General features: G+C 39.1%; 2 protein-coding genes across 2 annotated transcripts in view; both read right to left on the bottom strand.

Annotated features, from left to right (window-relative positions):
* The window catches only part of LOC104960953 (uncharacterized), a gene marked incomplete at its 3' end in the record, with an annotated part of 9,523 nt that extends 1,652 nt beyond the window's left edge, over positions 1-7,871 (bottom strand). Inside the window, exons 1-2 of the mRNA XM_010789145.1 lie at positions 7,681-7,871; positions 5,968-6,088 (exon numbers count right to left, since the gene is read on the bottom strand). Coding sequence (XP_010787447.1) covers positions 5,968-6,088; positions 7,681-7,753 — 194 coding nt within the window. The remainder of the gene's footprint in view (positions 1-5,967; positions 6,089-7,680) is intronic.
* A 5,484-nt stretch (positions 7,872-13,355) lies between these two features.
* rxfp3 (relaxin family peptide receptor 3) lies at positions 13,356-14,836 on the bottom strand. The gene has a single exon (XM_010789143.1). The coding sequence runs from the start codon at positions 14,834-14,836 to the stop codon at positions 13,619-13,621; it is 1,218 nt and encodes a 405-aa protein (XP_010787445.1). The 3' UTR covers positions 13,356-13,618.
* Positions 14,837-15,602: the final 766 nt, after the last annotated feature.

Below are 15,602 nucleotides of genomic sequence, written 5' to 3'. Positions count from 1 at the left end.
AATCCATTTTAGGTTAGAAGAAAAGTAGTCCGAGAGGAAGCTCTCCAAAAAAGCCTCGGCCTACAACGTTGAATGAGAAGTCAGCCGTGAAATTGAAGCGCACTGTTGCATACAGCTGAAGATGGTCTGGAGTCCAAGAAGGAGTGGTAGCCAACGAAGAGAAGAAGCTTATTTGAGCGCCCACCCCTGAGCGAGGTGCATTATAATCGGCTGTAAGAAGCTTTATACTCGTAAATAAATAATAAAATACCAGAGTTAGGAGTAGGTTGCTGGTAAAAAGGTCGCTTTTGCTTTTTTCAAAGTCTCCAGCAGTCTCAAATACCCTCATTAAGACGTATCGCGAGACGTGTGTCGAAGCGTCTGAAAAATAATCCAGATAGCCTACTAGAAAAGAAATATGCGCTCTTTTAAAATTCCCAAGATCTGGTCTTTTTACCCAAATATTGATTGTTTCCGTCTGGAGGAATGAATGACCTTCACTTTGTAATACTGCTGCCCTCTTAGTTTGACGGAATGTAACTCAAACAAGAATCTGTAAATAGCTCTGTGCATTAGGAAAGAGCTACATATATTCACTTAAATGTGTTTTTTGTTGTTTATGTAACGTTACCTGTTGTCTAGCTTTCTACCTACCCACACCTACTATATTACGCTTAATTTACTTCATAATCTCCATATTTGAGAGGCTTCAAATAAACATTTGTGCAATTCAAATTACATAAAGTAGTGATCTTGTGGTCAGTTAAATATCAGAAAAATATGAAAATGCCCATCAAGTCCATGATTTCTTGTATTGACGGTCCAAAATCTCAATAAATGTACTTTAATATTATATAAAACAGATAATAGTCATATATGACAAGTTGAAAAAAGTATTTTCTGAAATGTTTGCATTGTTTTTTACCTTTATTTAACCAGGATAGGTCTCATTGAGATTAAAAATCTATTTTTCAAGAGAGTCCTGGCCCAAGAATGGTAACAGCACAGTTTCAGACAGTTTTACAGTTACAGACAATTAAAAAACACACAATCACAACACAGTCATACACCAAGTTTAGCCAAAGCATTTACACACACAGCGGCCTGCTTCAAGGTCAGTTAAAGTTGCTTTGAGTGTTTCTAATGAGACCAGCTCTCAACCAGTTTGAAGCAGGTTCCAAGCTTGAGGGTCATCTTAACTGAACGCCCTTTTCCCCAGTTCAGTACGGACCTTTGGTTCAGTTAAAAGGAAAAAGTTCTCGGAGCGAAGCCGATAACATCCAGTGCATTTTCTTAGATAGGGGGGAAGAGCACCAAGAATAGCCTTATATATAAGGATGTGCCAATGTTTCAGTCTACGCGTGGTCAGGGAAGACCATCCAACACGAGTGTATAGATTGCAGTGGTGCGTCAAGGTTTTGAGGTTTGTGATGAATCTCAGTGCACCGTGGTAGACAGTGTCCAGCGAGTGAAGGCACTGAGAAAATGCATTCATATAAAACTCCAGCACAGACAGAAAGGTTGCAGACACTAGTCTCTTTTTGGACTCATAGGAAAAACAAGACTTGTTTCTAAAGAAAAAACCTAATTTTATTCTTAATTTTTTCAAGAGTTCCACAATGTGTGGTTTAAAAGAGATCGAATTGTCAATTATAATTCCAAGATACTTATACTGCAACACAGATTAAATCTCCGACCCCAACACATACTTTTGTTGTCAGAAAATATTGAAAAAAGTCCATCATAGTTTATCAAAAGTCTCAAGGTTCTGTCTCTAAATGTTTCGTCAGTCCAAAATCAAAACACATTATTTCAATATGATTTAAAACTGAGAAACGCAAGAAAATCTCCATGTTTGAGGTAAACAACAGCATTTTCTACATCAAGATATTTGATTAGTGATTTATTGTCGCAGCTTTAATACTGAGATATTACCCCAAACTTCTCACCCTCTTTCAAATCTGTATCTCAAATAAAGTAATTTGAGATACAGATAATTTTTCTGATTTTGACCCCCCTCCTCTTCCTCTTTTGTTTCCTCGTGGTGCGTTCAGGAGCAACTGAAGCTGCAGGGATTACCAGGCCTTCAGCGGGGGTCGGGTGTGGACTGCGCCGCCCTCACCTGCATGGTGCAGCTGGCTCAGATCCTCGTGGGCGCCGGACTGGGAGGTCTGGTGAACCTGGCGGGCAGCGTGGTCGTGGTGCCGCTCTCCGCCTCCGTGGTGTCGCTGTTCGGATGCATCTTCATCGCAGTCTTCATCAAATACGTGGACTAACTCGATACAAAACATGTCTCTGAAGCGTTTGGCTCGAAACACCAAACAGATCATTGCAGCATTACCCATAATCCCCTCTGTTTCAGCCCTGTTTCCAAAGTGCTGATTCTCTGTCTGTTACTTTAGATGTCTCGTTATGACATCACAAAGTAGCTGTTCGGATGCATCTTCATCGCCCTCTTCATCAGATACGTGGACTAACTCATGGATCATGTACAGTAAAAGTGTTTTTATGGTGTTGTTTTAATAAATACAGATTCTTTATTATATCCTGAGGATTCAAGGCTTTGATTGTCATTTGTACACATTGATAGCTACGGTGTAGATATGTCGATGAAAACCTTATGACTGTGTGAAAGGATCGACAATCCATGTGTACATTTAAAACACCTTCCACAAATATAATAGATTGGAAAGGATCTCACTTCTATGCTTCAGATTTGAAATCTACCCCTGCCATTTGTGGATATCATGCGATGGCCTGCTGATGACGGGATTTCAAAATAAGAGGTTTTTTTCATTTTAAATAACCAGTTGCAACTAACGTGCCTTTTTCATTTTGTTATTCAGTTGTGACACATTGTCAATAAGCAGATCCATTTTGCCAAATATATTTTTTTTACAAGGTGTTTAGAGATTACACACAGGACAGCAATCTGTTCACCAAAATAATATCTCACTTTTTCTTGGTGTTGCTGTTTACTTCTGGGTTTAGGAGACTTTGCAAATCCTCACACTGGGAAATAAGATAATTCTGTTGGTTTTTGTGAAAACATGTGACTCAACAAGCCCTTCAGATGTGGCTCTCCCCGTCGGAGAACATCCATCCAGCACGTGAGTACTTTTAAATACTTGTTTAATATTCTCACGAGCCAATCAGAGCAGACTGGGCTTTCTCTAAAGCAGGGGTGTCAAACTCAAGGCCCGGGGGCCAAATCCAGCCCGTGACTTCATTTTCTGTGGCCCCACAAGAGCTTGCAAAGAATATAATATGTTTATTATACGGTTACATGATGATTTAATGAAGCACGTTGCCCATAAACTACATGTCCCACAATGCATCTCAAATTAGACTTTTTTTCTCAGAATTTGACTTTCTTTCTTCTAAATATGCCTCTTTCTTAGAATGTGCCCTTTTCTCATAATTTGACTCTTTTTTTTCTTTTTAAATATCACTTCTGTTTTTTGATTTGGACTTTTTCTCCCCAGCTTTTCTTTTGAAATCATTTTGTGACATTCTCACTGAAGAGACTTGCAATTATTTGCCTCAAACTTCTACTTTCAGACGTAGTTAATTATGAAGTTATCACCCTATCCAATAATAATCCAATGCAGAGGCAACAATGTAATATAATACATTATTTTATATATATATTATAAGTTACAACTGGCCCTTTGAGTGCAGCCATGTTGCTGATGTGGCCCGCGACTAAATTGAGTTTGACACCCCTGCTCTAAAGGGTTCTTAAAGAGACAGGCACTAAAAATAAGGGTGAAAACGGGTACATTTAGACAGAAAGTTGGAGGTAAATAATGTGGGGTTTTTTTCACAAATATAATAGATTGCATTTGTGCAAAATATCTCACTTTTATTTTTGAGATTTTAAATCTACCCATCACATTTAGCCCTTTTTTGGATATCATGTGACGACCAGCTGATGACGGGATTTCCACATTTCATAATAAGAGCTTTTTTCTTTTTTAAATAACCAGTTGCGTAACGTGCATTTTATTTTATCATTTAACCAATCAGAGCAGACTGGGCTTTCTAGAAGGTTCTTAAAGAAACACGCACTCAAACTAAGGGTACATTTAGACAAAATCTAAGGTAAATTTAACCTAGAATAAGGTCAGCATGTTGTTGATTAAACCAAATAGACAAGAATGCAACTGGAAATCATAATAACACATCCCACATCTTGAGAAATGCGTTTATTGGAGAGTTGCAGGAGGACTTAAATTCCAATTTCCTGCAGAAAAATGGATTAGATCCTTTGTACAGCTTTCTGACAAGTAGGCTACAGCATCTCAATGTTTTCAATAATTTTTAACAAGGTAGTGCAACTTTTGTTGGAGGGGAAAAAGATATCAGGAAGCATTATTGTAAAGCAGAATGTTTCAGGAGGACCTTTACAGGTTTAGCTACCGGCAGAAATTGATTTTCACCTGAAGAACACACGTTATCCGTCTTTTCTGCTCATTATTTTTCAGTCCTCACTCCAAGGAGGATCAGTTTTTGCGAGGCTTTTAATATTCCCTGACGTCTGGAGAAAAGAACGAGCTGCGCCTGAAGGCATCGTTGACATTTCTGCCGGCATTTCAAAAAATGTTAGTTCTTTATCAACATGAAGCGCTCGAGGAATTCTCTTTTCAGGGTTTCTGTCAGTGAACTAGATTTCTCATATGCTTTCAAGAGATTTCTTCTGATTATGAAAAAGGAAGTAAGAGATACAATGACTACATACTGAGGACTCTTTAAAGTAGGGACACTACATACTGATATACACCTGGACATCAGCAGGAGAGGACTCTTTAAAGTAAAGACACTACATACTGATATACACCTGGACATCAGCAGGAGAGGACTCTTTAAAGTAAAGACACTACATACTGATATACACCTGAACATCAGCAGGAGGGGACTCTTTAAAGTAGAGACACTACATACTGATATACACCTGAACATCAGCAGGAGAGGACTCTTTAAAGTAGAGACACTACATACTGATATATACCTGAACATCAGCAGGAGAGGACTCTTTAAAGTAGAGACACTACATACTGATATACACCTGAACATCAGCAGGAGAGGACTCTTTAAAGTAGAGACACTACATACTGATATACACCTGAACATCAGCAGGAGAGGACTCTTTAAAGTAGAGACACTACATACTGATATACACCTGAACATCAGCAGGAGAGCACTCTTTAAAGTAGAGACACTACATACTGATATATACCTGAACATCAGCAGGAGAGGACTCTTTAAAGTAGAGACACTACATACTGATATACACCTGAACATCAGCAGGAGNACCCTATCCAATAATAATCCAATGCAGAGGCAAAAATGTAATATAATACATTATTTTATATATATATTATAAGTTACAACCGGCCCTTTGAGTGCAGCCATGTTGCTGATGTGGCCCGCGACTAAATTGAGTTTGACACCCCTGATCTAAGCTATCAGCATATTTAGGCTACAGGGATGTACAAATAATTATGAGAACATACGTATATACAAAAGACAAAACAAGACGAAAATGTTATCACCCAGAAAAGTAGGCCTATTCAAAACTAAAAGGACTCAAATCATCATGGCCGCTTCTCTTTGTAATAAAAAAAGACCCATAATATTCACTCTGGGCACCAATAATCTATCAGGAGTAACGGGAAACTATACTTACAAACAATAATAACAATAAAAAAGTGTATCTGTAATCTGTACTGTAAAGCATCCTCCCACCCGACTTCTACTGTTTTTATTTTATTGTGTTAGTTGTATTGAGGTTATTTCTTGTTATGTCTTTATTGGAAAACATATGCTAAAATCTAAAATATAGTGCTATGAGGAGGACAGTTTGGAGATGGTGTGGGATTTTGAGAGAGGAGAGATCGCATAAAGGAGATGAAGATGCGAGAGCAGAGTCATCAGCATACAAAGAGGAGAAGGATGAAGGAGAAGGCAAACATGAAGTTGTTTTACCCTTTATTGGCTTTAGTCCAGATTATCGCGGGAATCACGCTGGATGAAATGCTTCCTTTACAGGGTAACACAGCCTGAGAGCCTGCTTCAACAAACACCTCCGTTATATCACACTCCACCCCTGAGGAAGAAAGAAGAAAATAAAACATCAAATAAAGAAAATGTGCCAAATAAAAATGAACATCTCACATATAATTTAAGACAAATGATATACACACAGGGGGGGTTAAAAAACAACAACATATTTACCTGCCAGAAGAAAGGTTATCAGCCCAAAGAGGAAATACTCCAACGGCATCTTTGTTTTAATCGTTTGATATAATGTCACTGTAATCTCTTTCTTTCACTTGAACCTGCTCTGTTTCCACTTCCTCCTCTGTCTCTGATGTGCTTTCTGATGTGCTTTCTGATCTGATGAGGTTTTTATGAGCGCGTGGGGGTTTGGTAGCTCCTCCGATGATCACGTGACTTCAGCTTCACGCCACACTTTGATGTGGTGTGTGTGTGTGTGTGTGTGTGTGTGTGTGTGTCAGCATGGAACGTTTCAGACAGAGAAGTAAACAGGGAGACCCACGGATTCCCCTCTACTCTCTCTCTGTGTTTCCTTCTTCACAAAACATACATGTGTGAAACAATATCTAACGTTACTCAAAAGCTTTCAGGAACAAGATGTAAACAAGGTAGACATCCTCTCTCTGGGCAGAGTTTGATACCTTGTTTTCTTGAAATTGAATATGTATTACTCTCAACACCTTCCCTTTAGTAGGGAGACCAGGGACAGCTGTAACGCTTTTTGGGTTTCCCCCAATAAGTAAAAAAAACATTTACACTAGGATAGCCATTTTGCTATATTATACATGTTCAATGTGTGAACTACTGAAACAATGTTTTTAAGATGTTTCTATGAAATAAGCACAGGTTGGAAAATGTTTTGTTTTTTTTAAACTCAACTGTTACACCGTAGTGTCATTTTAACGTAAAGACATTTTAAAAGAGCTGAAAATAAACCTTTGGGTAACACTGGCTCATTTACAGTGATGTGGATACATGTGCAAGGCCTATGAAAATAAATACATGGAAAACGTAAAAAAAAAAGGCCTTAAAAGTCATATGTTGGTTAAAGTCATAAATAAATAACTTTTATGGTTAAGTTAGCTAAAAGGGCTATAGAATGGAATAAATAAAGTTTATTAAAAAAGTCATAGTATAGCATGTCGTGAAAAATGTGTAGAAAAAGTGATGTAAGATTTCGTGGCATAATATGTGATTACAAATTCCAAAAAACGTAATCAGCAAAACATCGTGAAAAATATGATCCTTTCTGGAAAACTATACCTTGAATATCTAATGAAAAGGTAATTATGTAAGCCACAGGACACGAGCACCGGAAAGGAACATTGCACAGTATTATCTACTACAGTAAAACTATATTTGTAGGCCTACATCATAATATTGTGTTTATATGACCGAATCTTCACTAAATTAGCTTTAGGCTTCTTTACAGTAAATCTCCAAACTGCGCTAAATGGTTCTTGTTTACAAATCCCTTCAGTTTCATTCACGGAAGCTCGAGTTGTTGCTCTGAAACCGAAATGACAAAACACCAACCACTGCCAGTGCTCCACCGTCACTGCCAGTCATCTGCGTTACAACTGATGCTTAACGGACTCTCAACATCATCATCATTATCATCATCATCATCATCATCCTCACCATCACAATCACAATCCAGAAACCTGGTGTCTTCTTCTGAAGGATTTTCATGAGAGTGATTCATCACCTCCATTCTTTTTTCCCCTTCTCGTCAGTTCTGATATTGCTGTAATAGAAACATGCTGACACTGCCATTCAAATGATTGTAAGATAGCCTGTATACGATCAGCATACTTTACTAAATGTAGTTTAAGATTAGAAAATAAACATTCAAGTTAATGGAGTAATGTCTGTTTAACAACTGGTGCTCTGATTGTGTTTAAAATACTTGTTTGATCCTGATTAGGAACACTTAACTTTAAGGTTATCCTTACATTTAGCTTTTATACGCTTTCATAAACTAATGGAAATTAACATTTTCTTTATTGTATTTGTCAACAATTACAATATAGAGCAACCCATTTGTGATAATATAAAAATATTTCTATAGTTGTTGATAATTAACGTTTATTAAAGTGTCCTTAAAGTAGGCTATTTCTGTTTCTATTAAAGATTGCTGTAATACATTACATTACATGTTAGACGCTTTTATCCAAAGCGACTTACATACTCAGTACTGTGGACAATCCCCACAGGAGCAATTTGGGGTGAAGTGTCTCAGGGACACAACGACATGCTGACTGCAGTGGGGTTTGAACCTGATCTGAACACCAACGCACTAGTCCACTACGCCACACGCCTCCTAATACATTTTTAATACTGAAATGATCAATCTGTACATACATTACGTCATTCTACATAACTTTGTGTGTGTACATGAAGCTACTGCTTTTATCTTTTCAATACAATTTGCAATTTCAGGAAAATAAGCATCTAATAAAACAATCCTTTGATCAATAAACAGTATCTGACGACTGATGTTTACATGTAGAACCAGATTATAGTCCTATTTTTATCTCAGTTTCTAGGTGAGATTGTGTCTCTCTGTCTTCTTTATTTCTTTCTAATATATACTACATATATAACATTTAACCCTTATGTTGTGTTCGGGTCTCCCGTGACCCGTTTCAAGTTAAAATTATATCCGATATTTTTTTATCGGAACAAGGCTTCATGATATCCTCCACAACAGCTATATAAACACTACAGAACAGATTTTGACATTTTTAGCCAAGTCTGAAAGTCTCTAAAAATAAAAGTGTATAATTTGGTGTTGGGGTCTGGGGAGACCCAGCAGAATTGTTTTGGGTGACTCGAGGTCAAATTTGGCCCAATCAACATTCATCTTTGACTTTAGACACCCCTCCCCCACCCCCTTCATCCACTGTAACAATAATTTTCCGCTACATGCACCTGGTCTCCAGATCCTCTGCCCCCCTCCCCCCACGGGAACACTTGAACCTGAACTCACGCATGCACGTGTTCAAGTGGTGTAATGTGTTTTGGGCCGTAACATTAAATTACAACAGGATGGTACGGTTATAAATGCATAATAAGTTAGTTATGATGTAGTTTAAACAATATTGGATGATAGTAATGTTTTGATTGTTTTGAACTGAGATAAATCATGGTTCAAAATGTACCCACGAACACCATGAACGGTAACAGCTTTCGAACACAACACAAGGGTTAAATACATTTGCTCATAATGAAGCAGCATTTAAGAATCGTGTTAGAATAATAGAGCCTGCCGATTATCAGGTCCGTAACGAGAAGATTTGGGTGTTTTGATTTAACAGTAAAATACTTAAATGATAGAGAAAAGAACAGCCGATGTTACAGTGACAAACACAATATTGCCTTTCAGAAAAAAGGGAATCACATTGATCCGTTGCAGTTACTTTTTTAGATGATTTAGCATTTTTCAGACAAAGAAATGTGTAGAAAACAAAACACATTTATTAAAAAGGGTTTGGAAAACCTACTGCATGTCACATATAGACACATCGAGGGATATACTGTCACACAGATGGATGTGAAACACCTTAGAACATGTGGGTGAAACCACAGAGATGTTTTTCTTCATCTGTGGAGACATTTCCTCTGGTAAAAGCCCTGTGAGTGACACACAAGTCATTTTTCTTCTCATCCACTCACAACGTCCTACTCACACCTAACCCATTCAAATCGCTGTCATATTTCTTATTGTTGTGGCTTCAGTTTGGTGTTTTCTCCCCAGAAGTTGTACAATCTGAACTGTACCTGTGTTGGGGGCATGTGTGTGTCACTCAGTGTGAGGTGGTCTTTCCTTCAGATCATGTTCAATCCCCTCCATGTGATGTGAAGGTACTGTAATGGAAAATGCCCCTCATATGGAAACAATTGATCTCTGCGCTTGAAGTAATTCAGATTATTATGTTAATAGCATGGGTTGGAAAATAGGCAAATTAGCCTGCTTCTGTAGAAATTCAGAAGATGAGTAGTTTGTTCCTGTGTGAATCTGTTAGTCTGTATTACCTCTGCTTTTGTCATGTACACTTATTTAATCATCTGATTCAACATCAGCATTGACCTTTAATTAGAAATTAAGTTTCAGACTTTCTGAATTATTATAATCACTGCTGTGGTTTGGTTTCAATAAATTATATGATGGTATCACGCATGTGTGTAGGTGAATACATATAATCTTCCATTGTGATTTACTGGCAGAGGAAGCCGAGCGCAGATCTGCTGAGAATGGCTTTAAAATTGTGTTCAATCAGCATTTTGGTCAGCGCTTTCAAGATGAAGATGGAAACATGACTGTGGTTGAAAAACATTTTTTTTCACATTATCTCTAGATTTAGCAGAAACCTGTCACCTAATCTTGCATTAAGTATTAACCAAACGCTTCATCTTCTCCACATATTGGTTTTTGCATGATCATTTTGAATTGTGCATCTTTTTTCTCAAATGTTGATCCAAGATTATTCAGCAATATTGTTTTGCACAAGTGGAAGAAAGTCAAACGTCTGCATTTGCTTGCAGCATAATGTAGATTAAAGGTGCACACACACTCCACATTTACAGTAAAACACTCTCCTCTGCACTGAGTGTGGTCATATGTGAGCTTAATGGAATCTGTCGTTAATAATGTCATTGTCTATTTTGAATTTCCACATACTCACTGACGCCTAGTAATAATGAAATGAAGACAAAGATCAGTTTTGCTTCTCTTGTTTCTTTGAAAATGACAAAATATTCCACCTAGCTCTTAACAACAGTAAGACTGAAAGTATCAGTCTGTGTGTTATTGTGTGTGTGTGTGTGTGTGTGTGTGTGTGTGTGTGTGTGTGTGTGTGTGTGTGTGTGTGTGTGTGTGTGTGTGTGTGTGTGTGTGTGTGTGTGTGTGTGTGTGTGTGTGTGTGTGTGTGTATTCATCATCCTGTGATAAGTGTTGTATTTATCTTTTTCAATTAAGCCGCTTAAAGCAATAGGATTCATTTTATGCAGCTTTTCTATTGTTATCTAATTTACACACACACACACAGCCACATGCATCACTTTAACACACACACACAAACACGCACACACGCACACGCACACACAAATACACACACACACACAGCCACACGCATCACTTTAACACACACACACACACACACACGCATCACTTTAACACACACACACACACACACACACACACACACACACACACACACGCATGCATCACTTTAACACACACACACACGCATCACTTTAACACACACACACACACACACACACATGCATTACTTTAACACACACACACACACACACACACACACACACACACACACACACACACACACACACACACACACACACACACACACACACACACACACACACACCTGGGGTAACATAAAACAGTCCAAAATCAGTCCGGCACTCGTAGTCTTTCAGTGAGCAGCTTTTTGAATAATCCAACTTGTACTCCAGCAACATGTTCTCTTTATTCCCAACATATGGACTTTTCAGTGTGACTTTATTCACAATATTTAAACGTCATCTTCCACATCCGTCACATACTTTGTTTTTGCCATTTCCACTTTTTAGTCTCAGAATTTCACATTTTTATCATCTACATTTTGACTATTTTGTTCAATATTTAGATTTTTTTTACATTTCAACTTTAAACTCCACATCTTGCACGTTACCACTTATTTCACAAAATGTCAACTTTTTTTTCGACATTCTGACTTATTATCTACATTTTGACTTATTTGTTCATATCGTCTATTTTTCAACGTTCAGTCCAACTTACATGTTTACTTTATTCTCCACACCCTTCACGTTTCGACCTTATTCCTGTCATTAAAACATTATCATTTAAATTTCGACCTATTTTTAACATTTCAAGTTTAAACTCCACGTCCTTTACGTTTCAATTTTTCACATTATTCTCAACATTTCAAAAGTATTCTCAAAATGTCCACGTATTGTTCATATTTCAGCTTAATTGTCATTTTTTAAACATTAATTCCAATTTCTATACTTAATATATTGTCCACATCCTTCATGTTTCGACCTTATTCCTGTCATTAAAACATTATAATTTAAATTTCTAACAATTTTTAACATTTCAAGTTTAAACTTCACATCCTTCACGTGTCTACCAGTGTATGTCCGGCATTATTAGCCTTCCATAGTTTGTCCAGCTGAGATGAAGTTCATATTTTCCTCGCTTTTAAAAAAATCCAACTTACATTTCAATATTTAGACTTTTTTTTTACATTTCAAATTGAGTCTCCACATCTTCCGCACGTTATGACTTTATTGTTGACATTTAAAAAAATCCCTGAAATAAAAACACGTTTTTGGCACTAATAGTCTTCCATAGCATGCCCACGTGAGATGAAGTTCATATTTTTCACTTTACATTTTTTTATTTTAAATTTCAATATTTAGACTTTTTTTTTACATTTCAAGTTTAAGCTCCACGTCCTTTACGTTACAACTTTTCACATTATTCTCAACATTTCAAAAGTATTCTCAAAATATCCATGTATTGTTGATATTTCAGCTTAATTGTCATTTTTTGAACATTAATTCTAACTTATATACTTAATATATTGTCCACATCCTTCATGTTTCGACCTTATTCCTGTCATTAAAACTTTATTCTGGAAATATAGACCTTTTTCTTTACATTTCAACTTTAAACTCCACATCCTTCACGTTTAGACTTTTTTCTCAAAATCCAAAAAACAAACCCAGGTTATGTCCGGCCCTATAAAGGCGCTTTTCCACTTCAGGGCCTCGCACGGCTTAGTACGGTATAGTTAGGCCTTGGTAGGCCAGGCTCACTTTATGCTGCATTTCCATTACAGTTTAGTAGCCGGGGCAGTAACTATAGTAACGCAGTGTAGGCGGATCCGTGACGTCATCTTCAATGAGAACCACAAAACCAACATCAGCCGTTAGCTGTTAGCACTCAGAGCTCAAAGCTCCTCATATCTGTTCAGAAACTAGACAAAAGTTAAACAAGTACAAACCACAGACAGTCTGTGTCATGGTGAATACAGTCGCTGGTTTATTTATGTCTGTAGGCCGTTGTTGTGAGTGTGGACGGTCGGAGCATATACTGTGTTAGCTTAGCCGATCTCCATTCAGAAAACACGCATTTTAAAAGGTTTTTCGCCGGCCGTCTGTCTGCAGACTTGTTGGTTGGTTTTTACTAACCGGTATGAGTATGTTGTTACTTCAGCATCATTTTTAAACCTGTATTACAATTAAATCACGGTAAAATATGTTCATTTTATTGTCAATATTTCAATATTTATTATCTACAATTTGACTTTTGAAGTTTATTCTCCACCTCCTTCACATCACGTCTTAATTCTGGAAATAAAATATAAATCCCAAAAATAAGAACACCTTTTTTTCTGGCATTAACAGTCTTCCATAGTTTGTCCAGCTTAGATGAAGTTCATATTTTCTTGCTTTTTAAAAAATAAAAACCTCTTGAACTCAGCCTTAGTTTTCAAGACTCTGTATTAACAAACTTAAACACAATATAGAACACAGTCTGCCTCCACTACGTGCTGTTTGACGGCAGGTTATTGTACATCACGGCCCCCGGGGGGTAAAACTCCACCACGGGCTCCCTGGGCGCGCTCACGGGCACGATCACCTGCCCTTGCTCGTCCATGAGAGGCTCTGAAGTGCCCGTGAAGGGCCGGATCGCCGGTGACGTCATCCTCCAGAAGAGCTTTTTGAGCGCCTTCCTGAACTCGCGCCTCATCAGGCAATACAGGATGGGGTTCAGACAGCTGTTGGAGTGCGCGAGGCACACTGACACCGGAAACACGTACACCTGCGTGGTGTAGAACTCATAACTGAAGTGCACCACGTTGAGTTTGATGAGGATGCCCCATGCTGTGAGCGCCTGGTTGGGCAGCCAGCAGAGGAAGAAGGAAAGGACTACGATGGTGACGGATTTGGTGACCTTTGCGCGCCGCTTTGCGCTCGACGTGTTGATGTTTTTGGAGGTGATGAAGCGTAAAAGGAGCAAATAGCATGCGGAAATTACGCACAGAGGAAACACAAACCCAAGCAGCACTTTCTGAGACTGGTAGAGTCCCAACCAGAACTGCGCAGTGCCGTTTGCTTCTGGGAACTTCACCAAACACAAGTCCTCACTGGACACGTTCACTGTGGTGGAGAAAATCGCGTGCGGCAGAGCGGCAGAGACAGCGGCGAACCAGATGCAGACAGTGATGCAGCGCGCGGAACAACACCGCGGGCGCCTCCTGTGACCCTTGAGCGCGGAGGCAAGAGACCAGTAGCGCGCGACGCTCATGGCCGTGAGGAAAAACACGCTCGCGTACATGTTCATGGCCGTGACGTAGGACACGATCTTACACATGGCTTTTCCGAACAACCATGTGAAATCCAACGCGTTTTCCACCGCCCAGAAAGGCAGCGTCAGCACGAACTGGAAGTCTGTCACCGCCAAACTGGTGACGAACAGGTTGATGGAGGATTTCTTCCACACCTGTTTGGTTTTCATCAGATACAACACCAGCAAGTTCCCCAATAAACCCAGCGCGCACACCAGAGAGTAGATGATGGAGATGATGATGCGCACCATCGCCGCGCCGTCTCCAACAGAGTAGGTTTTATTAAAGTCCGGCAGAAAGTAGTCCCGGTCAGAGGAGGACAGGTTGCTGCTGTTAAAAACGCAGCTGTTGTTTGCAGGAAACACAATCCCCCCCGAGCCCTCATAGTTAGTATCCATGAATTCTCCAGACATGTTAACTTCCAAAGATGTGTCCAAAAGTCATGATCCAAAATCCTGTGGGTTTTTTAATCCGCGCGTACCCGTCCATGCAGGAATTCTGTGAATGGGAATTAAAGAAAAAAAGCAAGCTAGAAAGTGAAGAAGAACTTTTTAAGTCTTTGCACACGTCGCTCACTCTTGTCTGGAGACGTTTTTCAATCCACCAGTGGGGTATTTACTGACCTATTATCGTGGAACAAACATACAAAATTATCTTCAAAAAGACTAAAATCATATCCAAAAAAACGCTGACGTCCAGAAACATGTGTCCAAAAGTCATGATCCAAAGCCTCTTGTTTTTAAATCCGTGCGTAATCGTCCCCATGCAGGATTTTCTGGGAATGAATCCACATGCCGGCTGAGCAAAGACTGCGCTCCTCACCGCCCGCGCGTCTCTGAGCTGCTCCTCAGCGCGCGCCGATCCCCATGCGCGTGCTGACGCAGCGATCAGACACACTAATGTAAATACTGAGGGAGGTAAAAGAATATCAGTGGTGAAGGACATCTGTAAATCAATGACAGTCGTACTGATGCACGTGCTTCATGCAGTGGAGATCTCTCTCTCTCTCTCTGTCTCTCTCTGTCTCTCTCTGTCTCTGTCTCTGTCTCTGTCTCTCTCTCTCTCTCTCTCTCTCTCTCTCTCTCTGTCTCTCTCTCTCTGTCTGTCTCTGTCTCTCTCTCTCCCCCCCTCTCTCTCTCTCTCTCTCTCTCTGTCTCTCTCTCTCTCTCTCTATTCAAT

The sequence above is a fragment of the Notothenia coriiceps genome, unplaced genomic scaffold, assembly GCF_000735185.1.
Source record: "Notothenia coriiceps isolate Sejong01 unplaced genomic scaffold, NC01 NC01_scaffold00032525, whole genome shotgun sequence".
NCBI lineage: Eukaryota > Metazoa > Chordata > Actinopteri > Perciformes > Nototheniidae > Notothenia > Notothenia coriiceps.
The sequence above is the reverse complement of the archived record's forward strand: the minus strand, read 5'-3'. Positions and strand labels throughout refer to the sequence as shown.

What these genes read in the sequence shown, in the direction of transcription:
- rxfp3 (XM_010789143.1), bottom strand. Translation starts at nt 14,836, where the DNA reads ATGTCTGGAGAATTCATGGATACTAACTATGAGGGCTCGGGGGGGATT.